General features: G+C 48.5%; 1 protein-coding gene across 1 annotated transcript in view; it reads right to left on the bottom strand.

Moving 5' to 3' along the window:
* PPP2R5A (protein phosphatase 2 regulatory subunit B'alpha) overlaps positions 1–13,452 on the bottom strand; it is an 885,130-nt gene that overhangs the window by 627,049 nt on the left and 244,629 nt on the right. Inside the window, exon 4 of the mRNA XM_086927850.1 lies at positions 7,893–7,985. Within this exon, the coding sequence (XP_086783976.1) occupies positions 7,893–7,985 (93 nt within the window). The remainder of the gene's footprint in view (positions 1–7,892; positions 7,986–13,452) is intronic.

Raw genomic sequence — 13,452 nt, 5'->3', positions numbered from 1 at the left:
TAGAGACAGCTCGCATCCCCCAGAATTCTGCACAAGCAGCGGAGCTAGTCGCACTCACAAGAGCGTGCGTGTTGGCGAAAGGAAAACGAGTGAATGTGTACACTGATAGTCAGTACGCCTTTGGCGTCGCTCACAGTTTTGGAAGATTGTGGCGTGAACGTGGGTTCCTGACGTCGCATGGTGCAAAGATACAACATGGCCAGCTAGTACACGACCTTCTCGAGTCACTGACCTTGCCCCTACAGATTGCAATTGTAAAGTGCAGCGCGCATAGAAAGATCCGAGATGATGTTGGTCGAGGGAATGCATTTGCCGATGAGGTCGCGAAAGAGACTGCAAGGAACACAATGAGTCGGATGTATGTAGTAGGCCCTGCTAGATGGACCCCTGATGTGGGTATGTGCGAAGACACCATTGAAAGTGTAAAGACCGTACAAGCTGATGCTACCAAGAGAGAAGTGAATGAATGGAGAGAAAGCAAGGGTAGGTTAGACGCGAATGGTTGTTGGGTCGAACTGTCAGAACATCAGCGATGGTTGTTACCTGACGCTTATGTGCTCGCAGTGGTAACGATGGCCCACGGAATGGCACAAGTCAGCGTGAAAGGAATATGTAAGCTGTTGGCCCCAGTATGGCAGAATAGTGGTATCCCAAAATGTGCAGAGAACCTGGTCAGAAACTGTATGGTGTGTTTGAAACACAATCCCGGTAGGGGAACCCCAACTCCAGCTGGTCATTTCGCCCCTCCAACATACCCGTTTGAGGTCTTGCAACTCGATTTCATTCACATGGAGAGGTGCAACAACCTGAAATATGTCCTTGTTGTCGTTTGCGCTTTCTCCAGGTGGGTGGAAGCATACCCCCTTAAGAACAACACTGCCTTGTCAACTGCTAAAGCCCTTGTCAAGGAATTCTTCCCTAGATTCGGCATGCCTAGGATTGTCTGGAGTGATAACGGAAGTGAATTTGTGGGACGAGTGATGAAGAGAGTGTGTGAGTGTCTAGGCATCCACCAGAAGTTCCATGCTGCAAATCATCCCCAATCGGCAGGATTAGTAGAGTGCTATAATGGCACTTTAAAATTGAAACTGGCCAAGATCCAAGCCAGCACAGGCCTCAAGTGGCCAGATGCCCTGCCTTTAGCACTCCTGTCTACCAGGATGATTGTCCATTCTAGACTGGGACTCAGCCCACACGAAATCGTGTTTGGGCGCCCAGCTAATATATGGGGAGTACCGAGGCCAAGAAAGCTCAATGAGATCGAGTACCCTGTACTATTTGACTATTTGCACGAATTGACAACTAAACTGCATACTTTACATCAACAGGTCCACAGCTCCTCTCCACCGGCGTCCGACGATCCAGGTCTCGCCATCGAGCCCGGCTCCTGGATCCTGATTCGGAATTTCAGACATACCAAGAACGAGGAGCCTCGCTGGACCGGACCTTTCCAAGTTCTACTGTCCACCCGATCTGCAGTGCGTGTCCACGGAAAGAAACATTGGGTGCACGGCGCCCACTGCAAAAGGGTCCCGTTGCCCCTTCCATACGACCGATGGGTCCAGCAAGGAGTCGCTGACTCTGACACCGAATCTGTACCACGTTTTGTCCCCTTCAGCGATGCACGATTAAAAGGAACTAGTACTGACAAGGAGAGTGATTGTATTTTACAAGGATCTGTGCCTTCGTCGATGCAGTTGGACATTACAGAACCTGAAACATTGTTTGAAGATCACACAGTGCCTGGAAAGGAACAATATAATCTGAGGCCAAAACCGAGGAACTGACTTAAACGAATTTGTGCGATCCCCCCCCCTCTTCCCATGAACTATTTTTGATTCCACAGCTCTCTCGCCCAGGGAACTAGCTCATTTTTGATTTTCGAACCGCCATCCGGTTCTGCTGCTAAAGCCGCGGTTGAAGTCTGAGGAGTGCAGCCGGGGACGCCTAGGTCAACGGTTCTGGTCAGTCTGAGGGAATCACCCCAGACTGGACAGAGCGCACATCTTGGCAGAAGCAACCTCCCACCGCGGGCAGCAACCAGAGGATGGAGTTTCCAGGGGTTGAGAGACCTGCTAGACACGTGACCTTTGAAAAGAAAATATGTACTATAATGGCAAGAAGACGAACTCTTAAGCATCTTAATGTTGTGTAGTATTATAATGTTTTTGACTGGCTTTGCTCTGTCCATCTTTCGAGTTCCATTCATACACAACACACAACTCGCACCTTCTCCCACTGATCCTACACACTCCTTTCACCCTCTACCTGAACACGAGTCTGCCAGAAGACTGGAATTCGCAAATAACTCCTTTGTTCAGCTCCTACACCAGCACCAGTCTATTATGAACACATCGAATTGTTGGATATGCAGACTCATGCCACACACTGCAGATAAAGGCATCCCTTATTTTGTCCTGCCATTTAGTTATTTCGGTTCCCTGTGGGCTTTCCAGACTATGTTCCTGTATTCCCTTGAACCCTACGTTCGAGGGGAGAACTCAAACAATAAGGCACTAGTGGCAGGGATCCGAAATATGAGTAGAGATATTGACACGGTTAGAGCAACTTCCAAGGATGAGTTTACCCCATACAGCAGGTGGAACATCACCAAGTATGGGATTTCCTTAAGTGAGAGCCAGAAATCAACGAAATCCTCCCCAGTCTGGATAGTACCCCACCGAGGTCACTTGTGTCTGCAAGGTATTGGCAGGGATCCCAAGGCACAGTTGGGGAAGAGCATATGCACGGAAACATACGTGTTTGCCTCCTGAACTTCCCCTCCATTCTTGGCGGCTAAAGGCACCTATTTCGTCTGCCATGACAAAGCCTACACATGGTTGCCCCCTGACTTCTCGGGCACATGTTTAATCTCGTTTCTGCTGCCACCCACCTACACGGCCGGGGCAGATTACCATCGGACAAGGATAGTTAGGGGTGTCGTGAGTCAAGACGACACCGCGGGTCAGGAGTTTGGAGACTTCGCAAAGGGTTTTCTGCCATTTTGGGGGCCCATGGTGAACAGCAGGAACATTAGACAACTGACAAGAATAGTTGAATCCGCCGTGACTGAAACGGCCGGTGCCCTTAGCAACTTAACAGCTGAGCTTCAGTTGGATCGACTTATGACCCTTCAGAACAGGGTTGCCCTAGATGTCATACTTGCAGACCGTGGTGGTGTATGTAGAGTGATCCAATCTAGTTGCTGCATTTTCATCCCCGATAATGCTCCGACAGTGTACCAGGCCATCTCCAAATTACACAAAATTTCTGATTCCCTTCACACAGAAAAAGGGGATTGGTCTCTGCTAGGGTGGTTCTGGGAACTGATCTCCGCCTGGGGATGGAAAACTCTGATCTTCATTGGGATGATCTTAGCCGTTCTGTTATGTTCTGCCTGTTTGTGCAGTGCGCTCCTGCAATATGTGGTCTCTGCGCCACTTCATGTGTAAGGAAGCCTGTGTCAAGGGACGAATTGAGCAACAGAATGATGCTACAGCAGCATCTCCGTGAATTCATCAATACAGACTTGGACTCGGATTAGTGTGAATTATTGCCTAATATGAGGGCAAAAGGAGGGTCTGTGGTACTGCAAATTTGGACCCCGCTGTTTTACAGATATCGAGGTCCAACACCCGCGTCATAAAACATCATTGTACCATGACGATTTTGGTATCTACGAACCGGTAATGATCCAGACATTATCCCTATGTATTTGCGTCACGATTGAGTGATGCTAACACCCCTAAATCGTAGTTTCCGTCTCACACCACTATCACAGAGTCTGCTGGAGGGTCAGATTTTACAAAAACTGGGTCGGAGGAAGCTGGTTTGTACTTCTTTATGCGGGTCGGCACCGCTTTGATGGTTGCTGGAGTTAGAAAAACGACCTTGACAGGATCCATAATCCCTGGGACTAAAGGCAGCAGCGGGCGAGAGACAGATTTTTTGTGCAAAGTTTCAAAAATTATTGTTGTAGCCACCTGGGGGACAGACATTTCAATGCTCAGCTTCTGAGCTCCTCTTTGTAGGACATCTAGATAAGTGCCAATGTCATCCACTGGAGAGGATCTAGAAACAGGACTATCCATCAGCGTGGGAGAGTAATCCCTCTTGGAAGACCTGGTAGAAGAAGTAGATGAAGTAGACTGAGTTCTTCGACGTCTACGGTGAACACCGTGCCTCCTCTCCCGTGATCTTTTTGGGTGTTCCCTTCTAGGAGAACAAGATCTGACCGGAACCTCTCTTCTGGGAGAACGAGATCTAACCGGATCTTCCCTTCTGGGAGAGCGGGATCTGGTTGGCCTTTTCACAGGTGATTTGCTTGCTTGGCGCCTGGGAGGACTGCGTCTGTCCACTCCCTCCACCAGCCTCTGGAGAGGAGATCTGTGCTGAGGACTGACATACTTGCGCATACGTTTGGCAGCCACTGACTCTCGCCAATGCTCCAATGACTTGTACCATCTAGGTGACAGTCTGACCTCCGCAGCCGAAGGATCTGGCTGACGCACAGGAGATCTGCGGACAGGACTTCTGGATCTTGAGGTTGTTGTCGAGGAGCCAGAAGACTGACGTGGAATGACGAGAAGCTGACTCCGTAACCATGATCACAGAGTTCGACGATGATCGAGCTCTTTCTGAATGCCTCAACGTCGAACGTTCTAGCGTCAAATGCCTTTCTCTCGACGTCGAATGCCTCTGGGGAGTCGGCGGGACCATCATTCTCGACGTCGAATGTCTCGACGGCAATCGATGCGAGGATCTACTGTCTCGACGCCGAACGGCGATGAGCAGCCGACGGCGGAGCCTCCCTCGACGTCGAACGGCGATGACCAGCCGTCGACGGAGCCCTCTCTCTCGACGTCGAATGTCTGTGCGACGACGTCGGAGGGGTATTGGCTACCCTCGACGCCGAGCGTCGACGAGACGTCGCCGGAGACTGCCTCCTCGGCGCCGATCGATGTTTGGTTGTCGACGGCGGAGGGGTCTTGGTCCTAGACGCCGAACGTCGTTTCTTAGACGACGGCGGAGGGGTCACACTTCTCTACGCCGGTCGTCGCCTGGATGACGACGGCGGAGGAGTGACCTCCCTCGACGCCGATCGTCGCTGGGTTGACGACAGCGGAGGGTCCTTGGATCTCGATGCCGACCGTCGCCTGGTTGACGGTGGCGGAGACACATTTCTCGACGCCGAACGTCGCACGGTTGACGACGGCGGAGTGACCTCCCTCGACGCCGTACGTCGCCCGGTTGACGACGGCGGAGGAGTGACCTCCCTCGACGCCGATCGTCGCCGGGTTGAGGACGGCGGAGGGGATTTCGACGACTGAGCTGGATTCTTCGACGTCGTTGCTGTACCTGGTCTTCTTTTCAACGGCGAGCACGCCGTCGACGGTAGTTTTGAAGACAAATGACCCACCGGTGGTTCTTTCCTCAGCGCCAAGCCCGACGCTGAAGCTGAAGGGTGTGAAGACTTCTCTTTTGAAGATGTTCTAGCCTTCTTGGAGCCCTTCTTCACCGGAGACCTTCCACTGGATGACCTGTGAGCCAGGCCATAAATGCGAATCCTCTCCCTGTCCTTGAGAGTTCTTCCTGACAGGTGCTCACAGTGCGGACAGGTGCCTGGATCATGTTCCTCAGGCAGACACAGGATACAAACGTCATGGTTGTCTGATTTTGCCTTCTTGTTGCCGCAAGAAGGACATTTGTCAAAAAGTGAAGGCATTCTCAGCTGAAAATTTTCACTAAACCGACTTAAAAAGACAGTTTCTTACTTGACTAGATGTAAAATGTCAAAGTAAGTAAACAAGTTGTTTAAAATGAAGTAATTTTCTGTCAGAAAACAGAAATTAGTGGAGCTGTGTAACCAGGATCCTTCCCGAAGGAGCCGGAAAGAACAACTGACCTAACTGTCACCCCCTGAGGCATGATGGGATACAGGGGGTCATGAGTGCCTTAAAGGCACGGTGTCAGTTTTTTGTATTACATACAGCTACAGGTTAGCTTTTCAGTCTTTTTAGACTGTGTTTGCAATGCAGCCTGGGAGCTTTCTATGCTTTCAGTGAGTTATAAGAATTTCTACTGCTATCTGAGCATTAAAACAGTTTCTAAACAATCTTTGGTGTTGTTTCTCATGTTTCTAATGCATATTATTCATGTATGGTGGAAATTCTTCACAGCATATTTCAGCTCTGATGTTATTTGGCTGCCGCGCATGGGCGGGAATATTCGAATGCTTATGACTATTGATGAGGATCCCTTGGAAGATAAATATATATATATATATTTATTTAGATATATATATATATATACACACACACACACACACACACAGATATACATATATGGTTTCCACATATATGTTTTATATGTGGAGTTTCGAGGAGTGGATTGGAGGAGAGGAGTAGAGTGGATTAGAGGAGAGGAGTAGAGTGAACGAGAGGAGTAGAGTGGATTAGAGGAGAGGAGTAGAGTGGATTTGAGGAGCAGAGTAGAGTGGATTTAAGGAGAGGAGTAGAGTGAACGAGAGGTGTAGAGTGGATTGGAGGAGAGCAGTAGAGTGGATTTGAGGAGCAGAGTAGAGTGGATTTAAGGAGAGGAGTAGAGTGGATTTGAAGAGAGGAGTGTAGTGGATTAGAGGAGAGGAGTGTAGTGGATTAGAGGAGGGGAGTGTAGTGGATTAGAGGAGGGGAGTGTAGTGGATTAGAGGAGGGGAGTGTAGTGGATTAGAGGAGGGGAGTGTAGTGGATTAGAGGAGGGGAGTGTAGTGGATTAGAGAAGAGTTGTGTAGTGGATTAGAGAAGAGGAGTGCAGTGGATTAGAGAAGAGGAGTACAGTGGATTAGAGAAGAGGAGTGTAGTGGATTAGAGGAGTGGATTAGAGAAGAGGAGTGGATTAGAGAAGAGGAGTGGAGTGGATTAGAGGAGAGGAGGAGTGGTTTAGAGGAGTGGTGTGGATTAGAGAAGAGAGGAGTGGTGTGGATTAGAGAAGAGAGGAGTGGTGTGGATTAGAGAAGAGAGGAGTGGTGTGGATTAGAGAAGAGAGGAGTGGTGTGGATTAGAGAAGAGAGGAGTGGTGTGGATTAAAGAAGAGAGGAGTGGTGTGGATTAGAGAGGAGTGGAGTGGATTAGAGGAGTGGAGTGGATTAGAGAAGAGGAGAGGATGAGCGTGGAGTGGATGAGCGTGGAGTGGATAAAAGGACTTTTTTTTGTAAAGATACAATAACTCACCAAGGGAAAGCAGCGCATGACTGTAAAGCAACATACAAGCGCTTATAAAAGAGCATTATCCAGTATTCTTATAGTACATATAACACTCATTTCTACTCCGATTTTGTCAGAGCGTAACCACCACAAAAACCCTTGCTTAGTATGACAATCTGAGTCCATGTATCAAAATAAATTTCAATGGGTTTTAACATTAAAAAAATCTTTAAAGTTTTTAGTTTCAACCTCTGCATTTCACAATAAATGGATCAGGCACACTCCTTTTGTCTTAACGCTTCATAATAAACAGGCATCTCACACTTTCCACTTGACCACTCAGACCTATAGAATTTATAATTGGCTTGTAACCTAACGAACAACGCCTCAATATACTGCGCAATAACTCAAAAAAAATGCCATTCAAGAGTCTGCAAAGAAGAAGAAATGTATATGGGCACAGACTAAGCTTTCTCTAAGTACAGTTTCCTAAAGCTCTTTCTGGTGCTCACGTTAAGGTCTGGCAACAGCTGTGCTGTCAAGCCTAGGCTTAAACAAAAATGACACCATTAGCTAAAGTGGCAGATTTATTTTTTATTACTACTAAACATTATAACCGGACTAATTGAAAAAAAAGGAAATGTTCTGGCAGGAAATAGGACTTTGATCGTAAAACAAATATACTCTCACCTGCTGCACAAATTTCTGGTCAATATAACGTTTTGCAATACTGGGCTGAAAATCTTGACTCTCCAAAAATCTCAGGAAAAATTCATACACCAACTGAAAAACATTAACAAATATTGAATGATTCAAACGGAACTGAGCTTAGATCCACCTACGCTGTTATTAAACTGCAGGAATTTTAAAAGTTTAATACATTTAAATAAGTTAACGGTAGCAGGTTTAATTGGAAATTAAACAGCTATACAAAAAGTAAAACAATTTTTTCAAATAATATAATCAACTTTTTCAAATAATATAATCAACTTTTTACTTTGATCTGCTAAGAACACCAGAACGGAAATAGTGATCGCTTTCAATGTAAGATTAAAAATATTTTTGTTAGATATATGCAAAAAACAAATACAAGTTAGTCGTAGTAGTAACTCTTCTACGAGTATCACCTAGTCCACTTACTATAGGCTCAGTGGATGTCCCAGACGTAGGTTGAAGGACCAACACAACCCTACTACTAGAGAAACTTTTCATGAATACACAAGCATAACTGAAGTGAGGAGACAACCCCTGCATTTGGTTTGCACCCTTGTTTACCCTTGTTTACCGCTAGATCCCCTCCCCCTCGGTATGTTTTTTTCTCCATCTAGATATAGATACAATTGCCAGAGGGGAAGGGTTAAGTGACGGCCAGGAGAAACCGGGTGTAAAACCCATACCAGCACAAACATCAATTCAGTGAGCAACACACTCACGAACAGTTCCGTTTTGACACCTAAATGTGCAAGATGATAAAAGCGTGATACAGTTAAGGGACAAGGCAGCCAATTAATAACAGTAATACAAGTTTTAATGTAGATTAAACAAAATGTTTACAGTTGCCTTTCCAAATTGATCATAAGCGCACATTCATAGCAAGAAAGTTGCATAACCCTGGCAGTCATTGCAATAAAGAGCACATTTCTGGCACAAACACCACATATTTTAAACAATAAGAACTGTCCTGCTATAAGGGAGCCTTTATATCACAGAGCATGCAGGGGGGTCGCCTCGGGTAACACGACTGTTATGGGAAATATGTAGAGGGAGAATAGAGAGGGAGAGAGGAAGAAAGGGAAGAGAGGGCAGAGAGTAGCATGTTTTTCAATGCATTGCTGAAGCTTTTGCAATTCGTTCTGGATCAAAAACGTTTACAAATTGAATCCCCCACAGTCTGTAAAAGGCAGCTCACACATGCCGCAAATTAATACTTGTGAGGGGGCATAGGTCGACATTGTAATGAAATCATACTACGTGTACGAGGAAGCTGCAAAGTGCACAGTGGACAGTTACATTACATGCTCACAAAAACCAGGTTCTCTAGGTATAGGAGATCACTGTCCCCTGACTGAGACCTTTTCAAGAAATCAAGCACTGCATCAACCCCCTTCCTGACCCATCTATTCCTCACTTACCTAAAAGTGCAATCCTATCTAATACAGATGACCCTACACCCATTGATAACACCAAAACTGTTTACTCTTACACCTAACCTCTTCCCGCAGAACTCCGGAATGGTCCTCCTTCAAAACCCTATTTCTTGTAGCTGTTGCCAACATACTGAATTCCCCCAAAGCCACAGCTTATGAAGATGTCATCTTACCCTCGTCCTTCTTTAGAGAGCTCTCTGGGGACACTCATCCTCACTGACCACTGTCGATCACTTCCACACTCAAGGCATCTTCCGAAAAACTCTTAAGACTGAAAAGATACTTCCACTTATAAACCTGCACTAAACCTGGATGACCTTATCAACTACCGGCTCAACACTCTTCCACCATTCAAAGGTAAGATGATTGAAAAAACAGTGAAGTTTGAACCTAAAGATAACATTAATACTAACCTTCACCTGCACGACTACCAGTCTGGCTATAGATCACGCTGCAGCATGGAGACCGCTACTTTAAACATTGTAGATGCTGCCCACCTAACCGCAGATCAGGATGGCCGCTGCCTCCTGCAATTGCTGTACCTCTCAGTTGCCTTTGACACAGTCTACCATTTCGTCCTCATACACACCCTAGAGTCCCAAAAAGGATTTACAGGCAATGTCCTCCAATGGATCTCTTTTTTTTGTACTATTTTTATTGTTTTCATACACATAGGCAGTAATGACAGAATACAAATAATCACACATTACAGTTAGGTTACATATTTCCAGATACATTTCTATCATGAAGTCAATACTAGTCTGGATATCCCCGAATCCCTTCAGCAGTTCAATCCACACTGGTCCCCCATCCCCCTCTTTATTCATCATCCGAGCTATCTTCGTCAGATTCGGGTATTGGGTCACAGATGTCTCCCCGGTATGCATTCCAAGCCGCCCATATTTGAGTCCATTTTCGGGGGCATCTCCGATTTGTATATACTGTACTTTCAGCCACCATAATGAGATCCAGGTCTCTACACCAGGTCTCCAGCGAATGCAGTTCTACTGCACCCCACTTCTGTGCTATATTTCGTTTCGCTACCATGAGTCCCAGTGTGGCCCATGTTTGTCCATGACGTGTGAGATCGTTAGCCTCCCATATGTTGAGTAAGCATCTGCGCGGTTCTGGTAGAAGTGACACTCCCACTGCCTGTCATATCGTTCGCAGTACCTTTTGCCAGAAATGAACAATTGTTACTTACCTGGAGGTTCTCCAGTATTGGAGTCTTTCATTGATTCACATGCTTGAATATTCCCCGTCGTCGAAGTGGGAGTCCCACGGTAAATAAAATAGCAATAATGTTAAATATACATATATATAAATATATATGTACACATAATACATGATAAAGAAGAGGAAAACATAATAGAAACCTCAAAAAAAGATTCCTACATAGGAATGCATGGTAAAGAGAAAAACTATTTGTAACACATCGTGTCATTATGTTAGCCCAAATTACAGCCAATCAGGCGCTAGCACCCTCTAGAACCTTCTCCTCAGAAGCTCAAGCCCTCAGATTTTCGTAGCACCAAACTGACCAAGAGTGCATGAGGAGAAGAGAGCCTCTGAGGGGAGGAGGGTGGGTCGCATGTGAATCTATGAAAGACACCAATACTGGAGAACCACCTGTTTACAGGTAAGTAACAATTGTTCTTCTCCAGTATTAGGGGTGTCTTTCATAGATTCACATGCTTGAAGAGAATAGAAAGCAGTAACCTCCGAAAGCTGAGATTGCTAGGCACATATGGTAAATGCAAGACAGTAATAATTATACAGTCACGTAAAACATCATAGCAATCAAAGCAAAAAGAGCAAGGAGGGGGGAAACAGAGGCTCACCTTAATGGAAAAGATGGCGAAGCACTGCCTGTCCCACAGCGGTATCCGCTTCATTGATGGCATCCAAACTGTAATGTTAGGTGAAGGTATGCCTGCTGGACCATGTCGCTGCACGGCAAATCTGATGAAGTGGCACACCGGCAAACAAGGCGGTGGATGACGGCATCGCCCTCGTAGAATCAATCAATCAATCAAAGACATTTATAGAGCGCACTACATACCCGTAGGGTCTCAAGGCGCTGGGGGTAGGGGGGGTGCCGCTACTGCTCGAACAGCCAGGTCTTCAGCTTCTTCCTGAAGGAGAGATGGTCTTGGGTCAGGCGCAGGTCGGGAGGGAGTTCCAGGTCTTGGCGGCCAGGTAGGAGAAGGACCTTCCTCCTGTAGTCGCTCTTCTGATGCGGGGGACGGCGGCGAGGGCGTGGTTGGCTGATCGGAGGTGGCGTTTGGGAGCGTGGAAGTTGATTCGGCTGTTGAGGTAGCTCGGGCCTTGGTCGTGTAGGGCTTTGTGTGCGTGGGTGAGGAGGCGGAAGGTGATTCTTTTGTTGACGGGGAGCCAGTGAAGGTCTCTCAGATGTCCGGAGATGTGGCTGGTTCGTGGGATGTCGAGGATGAGTCTGGCTGAGGCGTTCTGGATCCGCTGGAGTCTCTTCTGGAGCTTGGCGGTGGTACCGGCGTAGAGGGCGTTGCCGTAGTCCAGTCGGCTAGTGACGAGGGCCTGGGTGACGGTCTTCCTGGTCTCGGTGGGGATCCACCAGAAGATCTTCCGTAGCATGCGTAGGATGTTGAAGCACGCCGAGGAGACGTTGTTGACTTGCCTGGTCATGGAGAGGGAGGAGTCCAGGATGAAGCCCAGGTTGCGTGCATGGTCTGTTTGTTTGGGTGCGGTGCCCAGGGCGGGAGGCCACCAGGAGTCGTCCCAGGCGGAGGGTGAAGAGCCCAGGATGAGGACCTCCGTCTTGTCTGAGTTCAGTTTCAGGCGGCTGGTCGTCATCCACTCGGCTACCTCTTTCATCCCTTCGTGCAGGTTGGCTCTGGCGGGGTCGTCGGTCAGGGAGAGGATCAGCTGGGTGTCGTCGGCGTAGGAGATTATGCTGAGGTTGTGTTGGCGTGCGATGGCCGCTAGGGGACTCATGTAGACGTTGAAGAGGGTGGGGCTCAGCAAGGATCCTTGAGGGACGCCGCAGATGACTTCGATGGCCTCTGACTTGTACGGTGGTAGGCGGACTCTCTGTGTTCTTCCGTCGAGGAAGGAGATGATCCATTTCAGGGCCTTGTCCTGGATTCCGACGTTGCCGAGGCGCTGTACTAGGGTGCGGTGGCAGACAGTGTCTAATGCCGCGGAGAGGTCTAGGAGAATGAGGGCCGCTGTTTCTCCGTTGTCTATCAGGGCTCGGATGTCATCGGTGGCGGCGATGAGGGCGGCGATAGAATGAGCCCTCACTGAAGACTGCAATGGTTTGCCAGTTTGTGAATGGCAGAAGGTAATGGCTGAAGAAAGCCAACTGGCAATTGTTGGTTTGGAAACTGGATGCCCCTTACGCAGTCGTCCGTAAGCATTGAACAGTGACCTAGTTTAGGACACCCCCCGCGCCGCACGGCCACGAGCTGCTGCGTGTGCCTCCCGCCTGCCTCGCTGCCCCTGCTGCCGCCGCGTGACCGCGCCCCCTGCCACCGAGTGGCGTGGTCTCCAGCGATCTAGCGCTGTGTTCGTCTGATCTGCAGGCTCCTGTACCCCGTTCTTGCTGTGTGCCCCTTTGCCTGTTGAGTCTTGTTGTGTGCCCCTCTGCCTGTTGAGTCATTTTGGTCATTTGTATTGTGCTTACTGTATTTTCGCTTTACTGTATTTTCGACGGTCCCCCTGTTTATCGCTCCCCCGGTCTCCTCCCTCCTCGCTTCCCGCCACCGCCGCTAACCACGCCCCCTTTTCTTTCTGTGCCCTCCCCGCTCCCGCCTCCCAGCTGCTCCGCCCTCCCTCGCACTTCGCCATATATGGCGACCGTGCGACGCAGGTGAGTGTGACCTAGTTTAGGACACCCCCGCGCCGCACAGCCACCAGCTGCTGCGTGTGCCTCCCGCCTGCCTCGCTGCCCCTGCTGCCGCCGTGTGACCACGCCCCCTGCCACCGAGTGGCGTGGTCTCCAGCGATCTAGCGCTGTGTTCGCCTGATCTGCAGGCTCCTGTACCCCGTTCTTGCTGTGTGCCCCTTTGCCTGTTGAGTCTTGCTGTGTGCCCCCCTGCCTGTTGAGTCATTTTGGTCATTTG

Source organism: Lissotriton vulgaris, chromosome 6 (assembly GCF_964263255.1).
Source record: "Lissotriton vulgaris chromosome 6, aLisVul1.2, whole genome shotgun sequence".
In the NCBI taxonomy this organism is placed as follows: Eukaryota; Metazoa; Chordata; class Amphibia; order Caudata; family Salamandridae; genus Lissotriton; species Lissotriton vulgaris.
The sequence above is the reverse complement of the archived record's forward strand: the minus strand, read 5'-3'. Positions and strand labels throughout refer to the sequence as shown.